This window comes from Podarcis melisellensis (assembly GCF_964234715.1).
Source record: "Podarcis melisellensis genome assembly, chromosome: 1".
Classification (NCBI taxonomy): Eukaryota; Metazoa; Chordata; class Lepidosauria; order Squamata; family Lacertidae; genus Podarcis; species Podarcis melisellensis.
In genome coordinates this window covers 66,162,495-66,178,204 of record NC_138528.1, presented here as the reverse complement: position 1 = coordinate 66,178,204, position 15,710 = coordinate 66,162,495, and the positions used below count along the sequence as shown (strand labels likewise).

General features: G+C 47.4%; 1 protein-coding gene and 1 long non-coding RNA gene across 2 annotated transcripts; one reads left to right on the top strand and one right to left on the bottom strand.

Annotated features, from left to right (window-relative positions):
• Positions 1 to 3,469: 3,469 nt before the first annotated feature.
• LOC309374920 lies at positions 3,470 to 5,388 on the bottom strand. The gene is made up of 3 exons (XR_014170762.1): positions 5,332 to 5,388; positions 3,798 to 4,572; positions 3,470 to 3,587 (listed from the first exon to the last, which is right to left on the bottom strand). It is a non-coding gene; the product is annotated as an uncharacterized lncRNA (long non-coding RNA).
• A 4,711-nt stretch (positions 5,389 to 10,099) lies between these two features.
• RASSF10 (Ras association domain family member 10) lies at positions 10,100 to 14,833 on the top strand. The gene has a single exon (XM_081906433.1). The coding sequence runs from the start codon at positions 13,107 to 13,109 to the stop codon at positions 14,589 to 14,591; it is 1,485 nt and encodes a 494-aa protein (XP_081762559.1). The 5' UTR covers positions 10,100 to 13,106; the 3' UTR covers positions 14,592 to 14,833.
• Positions 14,834 to 15,710: the final 877 nt, after the last annotated feature.

Here is a 15,710-nt window from a genome sequence, read left to right as displayed (position 1 = left end):
CAAGTCCAGCAGCAGCAGCAGTTGCTCACAGAATGAGGGGCAAATGATTCTTGCCAATTCCCCTTTCCCCTTGCAGAAACTTTCAGAATGTTCCAGACAGCCTCCAACTCTTTACAGTAGATTTTTAGGGCACTGGAGAAACAGATTTTGGGAACTCTGTCCACAGAATCTCATCATCCAATCTTCCCAGTCTCGTTTTACAGTGTATATTCAATTCACAAAATAGGAGTGATTATGATGTACAGTTGCTGAAAGCCCAGCAAAAGTCTGGTCAGTTCAACCATATTCATATGTGTCAGAGCTGCCCAAGGTCCCAGCTCACAGAGGACCAACGCCAATTCTTGTTATATACAAAAGTCTTTATTAAGGTTCAGTTTCGATTCCAAAGCCGCGGCGCGCAGCTCTACGTCTCAACCCTAGACCGCTGAAGCTCCGTCTGAATCTCCTCCCCCCAGACACCAGTTCAAGACCCTAGCCTTGCTCCACCTCCTCCTTTGCTCCTTTCTCCTCTGGGTCCTTCTGCCCGCTGGGGTGCTGCCCTTTCTGGACTCTTCTGATGCTGAGTCCGTGGATTCTTCCCCCTCCCTCCGGCGTGCTTTAGGACCTGGCTCCCAGTCTGCGCTCCCGGCTGTCCCGCGCGCCTGTGCATTTGAACTTGGCTCGCGCGCCCAGCTGGTAACCTTCCTCCTGACCGTTACGCTGCTCCTTTCACTGCTTCCCCCTTTCGGGGGGCTAGCTGGCTCTGACTTCCCCTCTGTTCCCTCACTCAGCGATAGGGGCGTGGTCAGTCCTGACTCATCTTCTCTTTCCCCTGAAGGGGAAGCCGGCCCTGACATGTGGGACCCTTCCCCCCCGCTACGCTCCGGTGGGGAAGCTGGTCCCGATCTCCAGCTGCTGCTTTGGGAGTCACCGCTGGTTCCTTGCTCCTGGTGCCTCCCTCCCGGGAACCCCCTTGCTCTGGCTATGGGTGCCCCCTTCTGTGAATCTTCCGACTCACTGGACAGACTCATGGAATCTCTTGCCCCACTGTCTTCCTCACCTACACTGCCCTCGGATTGTTCCCCTTCGCTCTCCGCTTCCTCCTTCCCCTGTGCCTCCACTCCTGAACCCCTGACAATATGTATGTCAGTTGTAATCATGTTCACAAACATCAATATATTTTCTATCATGGATAAATTTCCTTTTATATCCACAAAGGACGTAGATTTCTAGGAAACCTAATTCTGTTCACAAATGGGAACTGTACTGTATTGTACTGGAGTAGCATACATCCTGTGATTTTCAAGCTTTAGCAAACATTCAAGAAATTACACCGATCTTGCATGCAGTTGTTATCTCAGCAACACCCCACCACCACCACACACCTGCATTTCAGTCTTTCTCCAGTTTCTGGATGTAGCAGAACATCAACTGGATGATATTTGGACAGCCATGTTACCCTGCAGGCCTGAAACACCTTGTAAGTTATCTTACAACAAGTATCTGTGAACTTACAACCAATTTCAGGATTGCTCTCCTTCTTGCTACCTTGGATTTGGACAATTAGGCTTTTTATTCTCTGTCTTTCAGAGCTGTACTAGCCCTTCCCCCACCCTCCAAAATAAGCTACAGTCTGTAAGCTTGTGATCCCGTGCAAGTTGGAGGTGTGCGCCAAAAGCTATGCCAAGGTTGATATTGAGCCTCAGTTGCTGAAGCAATTATACCTGGGATATGAAGTTGCTGTATTATGTTGCCTGCCTGAAAAGAACCTTTGGATTTGTAGCTTCCAATAATTGAGCCTTTGGGCTGCATCCAAGCCCAGCTGAGGTCAACAAGGAGGATGCAGACATTAAGAGAACATATGCAAACATACATATATGATAAATCAGTATTAACACTGCACAACTGTTGCATTCTCCTATCCTTGAAACTTAGAGGGGCAGGAAGGTACCACCTGCAGGAATTTAATATACAAAATGCTGACAGCACATTAGGCTGCAAGAGTATCATGCCATGTGGAAGCAACCTCTGGCAACATGCCCTCCGAGGCTGAGAATATTAGCTTTCCTTTTCTTTCTTCGCTCTTCCTAATTCTTCTAGCTTTGGCTGGTATCCAAGAGTGTTGTGGCCTGTAGTGAATTCTACACGCAATATACCTGTTCAATGAATGAGCACTATTGATGGTGGGTGATGGCCTTAGAAACCCCAATTCTGGGTTGCTTTACTTTGAAATCTAGGAACTGCAGGCAGTAAAAAGTATAATGAACTGAATTTTTTTGAAATGGTCCATTATTGAACCAAAAACTTATGTTATGCATAATGTGGATGTGCATTTCTTTTGGAGTCAATGAAAAAATTGAACTGAATTGGACCCAAACAATTCAATTTTCATTGGTCCTGAAACACACAGAGAGATGGAATGTATGGGTCAATCATAGGGCTCTCATTCTTACCTGTTCCTCATTTCATTCAAGAATAGGAGGAGTTCACTTTACTCCACTGGTGGTCTGTGGCATAACCATTATTATTCTTGTGTTTTTATTGCTTTTTTATTTCTTATATTGTGTTTTATCGTATTACAATTTTAATTTCATAGAATTTCAAGTTGTAATTACAATAAAATACAATGTAATGAAAGCAGCAATAAAATACAATTAAAAACCAAGTGGACCCTGACAGACCAAGTGGTTTGTGGGGCAGGGGAGTTTGGGAACCATTGTCCTATACTTAACATCTTCCGGAGCTATGGATTGGTGTTTGGCTTGTTTCAGTAGGTTTCCCTCACAACTCCTTGCTAGTTTTGTTTTCAAGTTACGAAAAGCAGCACTATATTCATATTGCATGCACCTCAGGCATCATGAAAATATCCTTAGCTGTAGAAGCCAGCAAACAAGAAACACAAATCAAGTGAGACTAACAATGTCTTAATTTATACCAACTAGTACTGAGAATCCAGACTCTAGGCTTTCCAAACATACACAAACCTTCCTCGGGCAAATTGTTCTGGCAAAGGGGCAAGAAGAAACACAAACCTGCTGCTTCCATTCAGAGATAAGGTATCACCTGGTGAATCATATCTACAGATGTTCTCAGTCCCAAGATGGAGGGCAGGTTTTCTTTAATGACTTAGTTATTAATTCATGGAAACATCAGAGGAGACGCTGAAGCAGTTGCAAACCAACCAAATGTCCTCTGACACTAAAAAGACAGGGAAGAATGTGTGCTCCTTTTAGCTTTTTATTTATTTGGAAAAAGCAATCTATCTTTCCTATATCAGTCAGGAAATGGCCATTGTAAAAGTTAACCTGTAAACTTATTTTCCTTTGCAATATCTGGCTCTAATTAACCCAGTAAAAAGGCTTCTTCTTTTGTGAATTTGGGCCAAAGTAAAAAGAAACTGAGAAAACTAAGAAGAAGCTCAACAACTTTTCTGTCCGGATTTTCACTGTTTGAAATATGGCAAAGGAGCACAAATTTGAAGAATGACAGATTCAAACCAGAACTGCAAAAGATGGCTTTAACTCAGTGTTGTTTGCTATCTCATCTTTACCTGTCGTAAAGGTGACATTTTTTGACAGTATGCGATGGAACAGGTGGCCATGGCTTGGCTGAAACATGCAAAGGATTGTACTGATGGTTTCTAGTCTGAACAAGTCTTTTCCAAGATCTTCTCTACAAAAGGCAAGAGAACCAGAACCTTGAATATGCTTGTATTCTCCTAGACCCTGTGACTTAATGCATGGTGTTGCTTACTGAATAGCTACTACAGTGGTACCTCGGGTTAAGTACTTAATTCGTTCCAGAGGTCTGTTCTTAACCTGAAACAACCTTGTGAGCCAAATGTGGAGGCAGGCCTGTTGGTCAATGGGGGACCAAGACTGTCCACTTCTACACTATTCAAAATAGGGCTCTCCACTTGTTTGGTTATCTGGATGCCTGGGTTTGCCCTCCAGATAAGTCATTCAAACAAAACTGGTTTGCATCACATGGTGCCTGTGTGTGTGAAGCAATCATTTTAAAAAGTGGAAGTGAATTGCAAAAGCTAGCATCTGCAAAGAATTATGACATAATGCTAGTGCAACTTCTCCAGGTTGCCAGAGCAGCCAATAGTTATCAACCTGATTAGCTAAACTTGTACCTTCCAGCTCTTTGGAAAGAAACTCTTTCCCAGTTGCAAAGTATAGGACAAAGCCCAAGTGGCGAAATGTCTCATTGTGCTCTTCCACACAACCATGGACTGAGAAGTTAGTGCTTCATGATTTGCATCCCAACGAAGAGTGGCAGATTTCCCGAGGCAACCTGGGTTGGTCGTTCTCTTTTATGCTTTCAGGAACAAATAGGTGCGAGAGAAACGAAACATCTGCGAGAGAATATGTATGGTCAAGTAGCCTCTTCCCTATTCATGCCTCTCAAATCCCAGGCAGGTTCTTGAAGAGCCTGTTGCGGAACCTGATTAATGGCCTTATTGTGCCTTCAGCTGCACCGCTGCTTGTCTCGCCATAAGGAAAACAACAAGTGCAAAGCGTCCACGGCAAAGCCTCGTAAAATAAGATTAACAGGAGCCCAGGGAGGGACGCAGAACAAATGGCGCTGCTGTTCAGGAAAGGAACAAAGAACAGCTTCATTTCAAAGGGGTGGATTGAAGCTCAGCTGCAACTCACCTTGGCTCAGCTGCCATCGGCAGCATTCTATTTCCTGCAAACAAACTGGATATTAATAAGAAAATTGCACACTTAAAAACCCTTACTTGTTTGCTTGCAGGTGATCATATTCAGCATATTCATCATATTTTAATAACATTTAAGAAACCAGGCCACAGGCTGCTAATAAGGTATGGACTGATTTCAGTGGGACTCAACAGCAGAATCCTATGCACATCTACTCAGAAGTGAATCCTACAGAGTTTGGTAAGACTTGCTTCCAGGCCGGTGTGTATTCATATGCCGCAGGTGGGGAGGAGAATCCCCTGTCCTCCGTGGACCACTTAACTGACAATCACCTGACATCACCAAGACTTAAAAGGAAATAATCAGCAGCACATACTCCTGGTTCTTTCCTTTCTTCCTTTGCATCCCCGGCTTGAAATCTTGTTTGAAGCCAACCAGAGTGGCTGGGAAAACCCAGCCAAATGGGTGGGGTATAAATAACAAATTATTATTATTATTATTATTATTATTATTATTATTATTATTATTATTATTATTATTCATTTCATTTCCCCAGCCTTTTCAGAGTATATGGTAGAAGAGATGTACATGGAAGATTATTGTTTGCTATTCAGAATACTGTGGTTGTGAGTCTTCGGCGATCAGAAGAACAGGGGGGGGGGAGATCATTTTGAACAATGCTTACCTGGTCTTGGATGACTATTGATTAGAATCAAAGAGCTGGAAGGGTCAGCCAACCCCCTGCAATGGAAGAATCTCAAGTAATGTATCCATGACAGATGACCATCCAACCTCTGCTTAAAAACCTCCAAGGAAGGAGAATCCACCACCTTCTGAAGCAGTCCACTGTCAAACAACTCTTACCTTCATAAAGTTCTTCCTGACGTTTAGTCGGAATCTTCTGTCTTCTGACTTGAATCAAGGAATGTTATGAGTTTTTTGATGTGGTGGATCCAGTAACTGTATTGCAAAGTGAACGGTACCTTCTGGAAAAATGTCTTCATATGAAATGAAAAATTGTTATTATTATTTAGCATTTCATTCAGGATACCATAATTCAGGTATGCAAGTGTAACTTTTCTTCCTACTCTGTTTCTTTTAAACATGGTTCTGTCTTGCAAGTGCTTCAGCACAAAACTGAACACCCACGATGGGGTTCAACTTGGAAGGAAGAGCAGTCCTCTCCTCACTGAGGAAGCGACAGCTGTTCCACATATTAGCCGGTGCACCACTGCCCCCTGCTGGAAGAGAGGACTCCTACTTCTCCACACAGCACATAGTCAAACTATGGAGCTTGCTCCTCCAGGAGGCAGTGATGGCCACCAACCTGAAAGGCTTTAAGAGGATGGGACAAATGAATGGAGGAGAGGGCTATCAATGGCTACTAGCCATGGTGGCTATGCTCTACCTCCATAGTTGGAGGCAGCAATGCTTCCGAATACCAGTTTCTGGAAACCATGGGAGTGCAGAATGCTTTTATGCTCCTGTCTTGCTCACTAGTTTCCCACAAGCATCTGGCTGGCTACTGTGAGAACAGGAGGTTGGACTAGATGGGCCACTGGCCTGATTCAACAGACTACCATTATGTTCTTAACTCCCTAACAGAAGCTTATAAATTTTGGCAAGGCTCCTGTTTTCTAGAAACTCTTCTTGTGAGTAACATTGCTTTTTCTTGGGGGAAAGATGACAGTGAGAAGAGAAGGGAGGAGATAAAGAATAAAGGCTACCAAGCCTATATGAGCGAAGAAGATGACCTGTCAGGTTTGGACACAGTGCTTCCTTGTGTTAAGCTACTAGGAACCTTTCTGATCCAATTGTACTCTGTATTTTCCTGTCTGGCTGCAACACTGCTAATTTTGATCTTTGTTCTGCATTCCAACCGTTCAGACTCTGAGCTTTTCTTGGGGTATTTACATACTGTGTGGCTGGTGTTGGTAGCTAACCAAAAATGTGTGGTCATAAGGACTCTGCCTCTTATAAGGAATGGGGCCTTGCCCCTGACCTCTCCTCAAGCTTCTGGCCTCAGAATGCAAGCTCAGAGGCATGGAGAGGGTTGAGAGAATTTTTGAGCTTGGAGCTGGGATGGGGGAATCTTCTATGTGGAGCTACCCTCGAAGGTGACCTGGAAGCTACAACTAACCCAGAATGCGGCAGCTAGACTGGTGACTGGGAGTGACCGCCGAGACCACATAACACCGATCCTGAAAGACCTACATTGGCTCCCAGTACGTTTCCGAGCACAATTCCAAGTGTTGGTGCTGACCTTTAGAGCCCTAAACGGACTTGGCCCAGTATACCTGAAGGAGCATCTCCACCCCCATCATTCTGCCCGGACACTGAGTTCCAGCACCGAAGGCCTTCTGGCGGTTCCCTCACTGCGAGAAGCCAAGTTACAGGGAACCAGGCAGAGGGCCTTCTCGGTAGTGGCACCCGCCCTGTGGAATGCCCTCCCATCAGATGTCAAAGAGATAAACAACTACTTGACATTTAGAAGACATCTGAAGGCAGCCTTGTTTAGGGAAGTTTTTAATGTTTGATGTTTTATCGTGTTTTTAATATTCTGTTGGGAGCTGCCCAGAGTGGCTGGGGAGACCCGGCCAGATGGGTGGGGTATAAGTAATAAATTGTTGTTGTTGTTCCTTGTAGTCAGTAAAGGCTGTATCTTTAGCTCAGTGGAAGGGCATCTGCTTTCCACACAGAAGGATCAAGCCCCAGCATCTCCAGGTAGGGTTGGAAGTGACTCAGTTTCTGAAATCTTGGAGAACAGCACCCACAGCCAGTGTAGACAGTATTGAGCTGGATAGAGCAAAGGTCTGACTCAGTATGAGACAGCTTCCTTTTCCTGTATTCATGGTGCCTTGGGAGTGCTCCAAGTTCCTCAGCAGCATAGTGTAAAAATGGCAACCTCAGTTCTCCTCTCAAGCTTGGAATCGAGGACACACACACACACACACCATAGAGCACAGAACTCCTGGAACAATCCCCCGTGGTTCCCAGCTGCAGAGCCTTTACATTCCTTCAGAAGCACATCTTAACCACTGGGAGGTCATCCTGCCCCCTCCCCATAATTTTTTTTAAAAAAATATCTCCGTACATTCCTGCTCAACGCCTTTAATCCTGAGCATACATATTCATCTCAAGGTCACCTCGTTTCCCTCAGCACTCTGTGCTCCTGCATACACCTGGAATTTCCTCCCTCCAGACCTACTTCATTAAAGCTGTCTTGAGGACTTCTGTGAACTGACCAGAGCCAGCTGCAGCCTGGCCTGCACACCAGCAGCCCTACATAAAGAATTTGGGAGCGCCTGCTGCAGGCCTAACTCTGTGCACATTGCCTTCTTTCTCTTGCTCCTCCTTCAACATTTGCTACGTTTTGGATTTGGTGCCACAGCTTGCTTCTTCCATGAGCACCTGTAGCCGCTATATGTTATCTTCACAAATTATGGAGTCTGTTTACGCATAAAGGCAATTCACTATTTCCTAAGCAAGACAGCTGAAACATTGAACCTGAGCACTCCCTGTGGCAACGTTTTGTCGCCAGTTCCAGATGTGTTGTATAAAACCAATTACAGAGTGGCAGATTAATAGAGGTTCTCCAGTGTGATGTAACTGGGATCTTAGCAGCTGTCACCAAGTTAAACACAAGTCCTAAATCAACACCTCCATATGAATTGCTCAGGGGGGGGGGGCAGGAAAAAAAATACTCTCAGATCTTATAAAATGGGGATGGGGGACTATTTTCAGTAGAATGGCCAAGTTCTGCTTTCGGCAAACTTCCAGGGGCCATGTGGCAGTGGAGGGTGGGGCCAGAACAAAAGTGGCCAGGGCAACAAAATGTGAATCTTACCTTTGAAGAGTAGGCAAGTTTCCACACCCTTGCACACCCCTCTCTAGCCTCCATCCTTACAAGCAAGAAACAAGGATGCATTCCAGCCAGGCAAAAACACTCAGGGAGGGTGCAAAGCAGGGCCAGTGAAGGGTCTTATCTGGGGAGATGGTGTGAGGCCTGGGTTGGAGAGCCAAATTTGATCCTCAGCTCTCGAGTTGCCCATTCCTGTTATAAACCATACTTTGTTCTACATTTCTTGATTGCATTTATACCCCACCTTTTCCTCCAAGGATCTCAAGGTGGCACATACGCTTCTCCCACTCTTGATATACCCCCACAACAACCCTGTGAGATAGGTTAGGCTATGAGAGGCAGTGATGGGCCCATGATCACCCAGTGAGCTTCATGGCTGAGTGGGGATTTGAACCCTGGTCTCCCAGGTCCTAGTCTGGCATGCTAACCACTATGCTACACTGAATGAGATGCCGGAACTATCTAACTTCCCTTCCAGAAAACAGTAAGCAGAGAACATTCCCAGACTTACCCGGAGATTCCAGGCATTGAACCTTCTGGGACCTTCTGCCTGAAAAGGAAGAGTTCCACCACTGAGCTAAGGATCTTCTCCACCTCTCACTTACCATGTCCTTCCTTGAATGTGTCCCTCCCTGCTTCACAATGTTATAGCTAAACTCAGTGCAATGTAGTTTACATGACTTTAAGGGTCTCTCTCCCCAGATTGCAAGCTACTTGGAATTACTCTAGCTTCCACAAACATTCCTGAATCCCCAGTTTCTTTAATGAGTTTGATCAGGAGTCCCAAGTTTCACAACACTGAAAACTAGGAGTCAAAATCTCATTGCTCAGAAGCCATGTTTTGTTTTGGGTTATTGTTTATTTTATTTTTTTAAAAACTGCTTTATAACCATGAATTACAGCCAGGCTACACGTTGCAGAAACTGTGTGGTTAGCAACTGTGTGGTCTGCTGTTCTTTTTTTAAATATAAAACTAGGTGCAAGGGCCCCTGGTTTTCAACAGTGCCTGGGAATGGGAGGTTTAACCTTTGTCTCCCCAGTCACATTCCCAATGGAAATCCCTTACTCCTGGAGGGTTGTAATTCTTATTGGGATGGTGGCTGGGCAGGGAAGGGATAAACCTCTGCCAAACAGGAGTGTGGAACGTTAAACAGAGCCCTATGGTTCTAGAGGAGGAGGATTTGCCAAGAGGCAAATCATTGTACTGTATATACACCATTGTACTATATATACACGTATGCATATATTACCATTGTAATTACCATTGCACTATATATACACGTATACACGTATGCATATATATATATATATATATATGCTTTCGTAGATTTTCACGGGTACAGGAATGCAGGTTTTGGTGTCCTCGGGTGTCTTCCCGTGTAAAAGTTGGGGTGTCTAGGCGACGTTTCGACGAGGTCTCACTCGACGAGGTCTCACCAGCCTGAAGATGACGAGTGAGACCTCGTCGAAACGTCGCCTAGACACCCCAACTTTTACACGGGAAGACACCCGAGGACACCAAAACCTGCATATATATATATATATATATATATATATATATATATATATATATGCATATGCAGAGGTATTATGCTTTTGAAGAAACCCTTCCAAGTGAAAACCTAGCATGACCAAACCAATAAAATATGCCTAAGCTTGCACACAGCCTACAGCAATCACGGTGGAGTCGTAATGAAGCAACTTGTACGTCACGGACGAGCACTTAATTAACCCACTTAATGTGCTTCCCTTGCAAACTCCAACTGCCCCAACACTTTAACAAGCTTCCAAATGCGAGTTCTTTGCCGTCAGGCCATGGAGGTGTTCAGCCCTCCTCCCCTGGCACACAAAGCGCAGTCTATCCAACGGATGCCACGCTACAGCTCAGTGCCGCACAACGGGCAGAGCGATGCTTTATAGTTGAGCAAAGCTCGCCCAAACATGCTGGGTTTGCACGCGGGATGGTATTCTTGTAGGGGAACCACCACCTCAGAATGCAGGCTACAGGGCATTCTCTCCCTGCGGCTTCTTCTTCCCACACTGCTCTGCTAGCAGGTTCGATCTAAAGGATAGCCTAAGGCAGACTTCCCAACCTGGTACCCTCCAGCAGTTGCTGGACTACAACTCCCATCATGCCTAACCATTAGCCATGCTGGCTGGGGCTGGGGGCTGTTGTAGTTCAATGTACCTAGCATTTGGAAGAAACTAGCATTTGGAAGCCACTAGGGTTGGAGAAGGCTGTCCTAATGGCTCCTGATGCGGATTGTGGTTAAAGCTAAGAAGTGCCCAAGGTTCAGAGGCGGCCTGGTTACTCCCTCTGAGTTTCTTCTAGGTAAAAAAAGGGGGGATAGAAATGTAATTAATAATGTGCATGAAGGGAAGACATTGCTGGGGTGATGCAGAATGCACCTGGGAGAGTATTTGACTGACAATGCTCCGATATCAAAAGTCATCTGTACATGGAGAACTAACTCATCAGAAGTCCTTTTTTCTGGAAAAAGGGTGGGGGAACTCACCACAAAGTTAGTTAGTTAGTTTCTTTCTTTCTTTGTTTATTGAGGGGCCGAGTCGCAGTGCCACCTTCCCACCCACCCTCACCCCGGGCAATGGCTAAATGTAAGATGTGACTAATAAACTCAAGCATTAATAAATAAGGATAAGAAATGGCCACAACTTTATTGATTACAGATATAGGTGGATTTTTTGATCAGGCATTGGGTGTATATCCGTTCCAGCCCTCACAGACAAAATTATTATTATTATTATTATTATTATTATTATTATTATTATTATTATTATTTTAAAGGTAAGGGAACTCAGCTCCCTTAAGTTCCTGCTCAAACCCTCCCCCCCAAAAAAAACCACACCCTGCCCACCAGGAAGATGGACTGCAGCCTAGCCATTCCTTAGGCTTGCAAGTGTGCCAGGAATGCTGCATAGTCCCTTCAAAGAGGTCTGTACACAATGTGAGAAATGGAAAAAAATAACAGGGTAAACCACAGGTAGCCCACCCATCATTTCGGAAATCGTGTTCATCTGTCCTAAGGCAAATGTGAACTTGGGGGGGGGGGAGGGGAACGCACACATACATTTATACCAATTTCATTCTTTTTCAGTTTAGGGCAGTTTTATAGGTGCCCACAAATCAAGCAGGAACCATGGACACTGACAACACTCTCCAAGGTGGCAACCATTCAAACTCTGTTTATTCCGATCTGTGTGTCTACCAGGAATTTCTCGAGTTGAAATTAATAAGAGTAGTGAAAGAAGCACAGAGATGCTCACTTGCACAGCTCCCCACTCATTTCAATGGAACTAGGAGAAAGTTTCCTGTGATTTCGTGCTTTGTGGCTTTTAATGATGGGAAAACTTAAGGTATTTTAAATATCATGGGATTGATCATCATCACCATTTTGCTATTTTCTCCTTTATGGGAAAAGCAATGTTTTATTATTATACGACGCAATTATTATTTTTCTAAAAAAGAACACCCACATGCCCATTTTATTTGGTACTCCAAATCTATGCTTACAGCATAACGTTTACTTGGGAAGTCAGTCCTACTATGCTCTCTGTGGGGCTGAGTTTCCTCTTAGTATGCCTAGCAGGACTGCAGCGTTATAGCCTAATTCTTCTCTTCTTCAAGCCCTGGCAGCAAGGAAGGATTTTAATAACACTTAGCAAGTTTTACTGTTTGCTTGTGCATTTTAATCTGCAAAGTGCTTTGGCACCCATGAACTCCTTTTAATTACAGGGCTGGGGACTTTACTGAAACGGAAGAAATGTGGTCTCATTTTGGCCTTTTGCTTTGAAGTTTTGTTTCCCACCTTCTTTCTTTTGGAGGCTGTAGGATGTCAGGATAGCAGCATTTCCAACTCTCCCTCCCCCAACCCCCCACATTAACATCTGGCAAGCCATTTGATCCAATTGCATAGGTGGGTGCCTTTCTGCTTTCCAGGCAGGAGAGTGAATTTGCCTGAAAGGGGTAAAATCAATAAGAGGGAGATCGTCTTGGATCAAACAGTACAGCTGCTCAGACAGACACAGAGAAAAGTGTGTGAGTGTGAGAGGGGTGGGGGGAGGAGAGAACCACGTGATAGGAAAGGAAAAAGGCGGCAGCAAAGGAAGGGCAGTGTCAGACTCCCAGGCAAAGCCGATTGTGACACACACAGAGGCGCTGCTGAAAGCAGCAACAGAAGCAGCAGGAGGAGCTGCAACTCTGGAAGTTGGCAGTTTCCCGGGACTCCCCGGGCTGAGCGTACGCGCCGCGTGTCTCGGAGGGAGAGAGAGAGTGTGACGGGAAAGGGAAAGACTGCAAAGCTTCAAAAGGAGGCGAGCCTGTGTCTTACGCGGCCAGCGGAGGACTTGGATCATGGAGAGCCCCAAAGTGGAATCCATTTAGCCAAGAGGAGGAGGAGGAGACGGCGTCGGGCAGGGAGAGAGGTGCCGAGAGGCTGGAGCCATGGCTCGGCTGGGCTCGCGGGCCGTCCGCCTTGGCCCGCCGCGGCTCCCTTGAGCGCTTCTATGGGGGATCCCCCGCCGGGCGGGAGTAGCCGCGGGCCCCAGCAGCTCCAAGCCCCCAGCGCAGACGCGCCCTGATGGAGCCGGAGGGAAGGAAGATCTCGGTGTGGATCTGCCAGGAGGAGAAGCTGATCTCGGGGCTTTCCAAGCGCACCACTTGCTCGGATGTGGTGCGGGTGCTACTGGAGGACAGCAAGCAGAGCCGACGGCGGAGGCAGCAGCAGCTGGCGTCGCTGCAGGAGTGCGGCGGGGGGATGCTGTCGGGGGTCCCGCAGTCTTACTGCATCGTGGAGAAGTGGCGCGGCTTCGAGCGGATCCTGCCCAACAAGACCAAGATCCTGCGGCTCTGGGCCGCCTGGGGGGACGAGCAGGAGAACGTGCGCTTCGTGCTGGTGCGCAGCGAGGCGTCGCTGCCCAACACGGGCCCGCGCAGCGCCGAGGCCCGCGTGGTGCCCAGCAAGGAGAGCCCCTGCCAGCATGGCCTGGGCACGGCGGCGGCGCGGGCCAGCCTGGCGCTGACCCAGGAGCGGCAGCGGCGCGTGGTGCGCAAGGCCTTCCGCAAGCTGGCCAAGATCAACAAGCGCAAGGGGCAGCCGTCGGGGCAGCCCGACGAGCCGCCCGCCAAGGAGGCGCCGGCCGCCGAGAGGATGGAGACGCTGGTGCACCTCGTGCTGTCGCAGGACCACACCATCCGCCAGCAGGTGAAGCGCCTCCGCGAGCTGGATCGCGAGATCGACCGCTTCGAGGCCAAGATCCACTTCGACCGCATGAAGCGCCACGGCGTCAATTACGTGCAGGACACTTACCTGGTGGGCGGCGGCGGCGGCGGCGACACGGAGGTCCCCGACGGCGGGGAGGAAAAGGAAGGGGAGCCGCAGGGGGGGTTGGAGGCGGCGACCCTCGACGGCGACTTGGAGGAGTACGCGCGCAAGTGCGAGGAGGTGGCGCTGCTGCAGGAACAGTGGCGCCGCCAGGAGGATCTGCTGGAGCACTTGGCCGGCGAGATCCAGGAGGAGCTGAACGAGCGCTGGATGAAGCGGCGGCGGGAGGAGCTGGCGGCCGCCAAGGGCTCCAGCGCCAGCCTCTCCGAGACGGACTGCAACACCACCGAGCTGGTGGGCGGCGGCGGCGGGGAGCTGCACGTCGAGCAGGAGCGCGTCAAGACGCAGCTGAGCACCAGCCTCTACATCGGGCTGCGCCTCAGCACCGACCTGGAGGCCGTCAAGGCCGACCTGGACTCGACGCAGCGCGTCTGGGCCGACAAGGAGAGCGAGCTGCAGCGCCTCCTCGACACCATCCGCTCCCTCGACGTCCAGGAGGAGGCGGGCGGCCAGCTGGAGCAGGAGGCGGCCCCGTCTCTCCAGCTCCCGGTCGAAGACGACGACGACGGGGGCCAGCTTCCCCCCGACCCGGCCCCGATCACCGCGGAGGTGTGGGGGGAGCAGGCTGCGCGCGGCTTGCGCAAAGACTGCGACGACAACGACGAGGATTCCGACACGGGCTTGAGCTCCATGCACAGCCAGGACTCGGACTCGCTGCCCGTTTGCGAATCCCTGGTATAGCGGCGGCCTCCCCCCTCCCCCACATGTCATCTCAGGGACCGCAGAGTTGGGCTTTCCCTCGGGTTTTTATTATGATTATTATTGTTTGTTTGTTTTGTCTTTTGCAAGATGCTCAGACGGGGAGTTCCTGGATCTCTCCGCTCACCCCGCCCCCAACAAAGATCTATTTTTCAAAACGGCTCAACGAGGCACATGCTTTCATTCTGATAAAATATAATAATAAAATTCATGTTTGTAGTTAATTTGTGGTCACCGGGAATCATAACATACAATTTGTGCACCTAAAAACATCGGCTTCTCTTTTTTTCTGAATTAAAAAGGATCTCACCCTATAGGTATTTGTTTTTCAAACAAAAAGTTCGAAGGAAAGACATCAGCTGCGTTTTGATGCCCACTAACTGCAGAGGATGTGCTGGGTTCTCTGAAGGAATGGGGAAAGGGAGATTATATTGTATCATAGCCGTTTGATTGCATCTTAATTGTGGCTTTGACATTGAAACGTGTTAAAGCGAGTCCCTGGCAGGCAGATTTCAGGCTGACTCCTTCCTACTTTTATCTTTTAAAGAAGAAGCAAGAGAGGGGTATTTGCATTTCATTTAATATTGGAATAACCTGTTTCCTTCAGATTCATACCTTTTTATTTCACATCAAAGATTGTTGAATGGGAAGTTCTACTCCTTCAGTTCTGCAATGTAAACATGGGACAGTGTGCATTTCTTTATAGAATTCATTTGATTTATGTTTTCCAGTTGAAACAGAACACTTAGCACCTTGATCTTTTTCCCCTCTCTTCAAAGGCAGCTGTGTAACTTGCCATGAAATAATTAGTTTGCTCCTTTGATGATGATGATGAATAATAATAAGGATGGACACAGCAGCAACACTGGGTGATTAATAACTCACAAGTATGTATTCTGTAGAGTGTTTTGGAATAGATTCCAGTTGATGTCCTGATGCCCTTAACAGCAATTGATATCATTTGCATGTGTACACGGGGTCATGCGGGTGTGGGGGTGGGTAATTTAAATGCTAATAATGAACCACTGAAGGCAAACGAAACTAAACCACACCACAAAAAAATGTAGCATCTGTTTCTCTCAGAAATGGATGATGGGTGCA

Coding starts and splice junctions, on each gene's coding strand:
- RASSF10 (XM_081906433.1), top strand. CDS start 13,107: ATGGAGCCGGAGGGAAGGAAGATCTCGGTGTGGATCTGCCAGGAGGAG.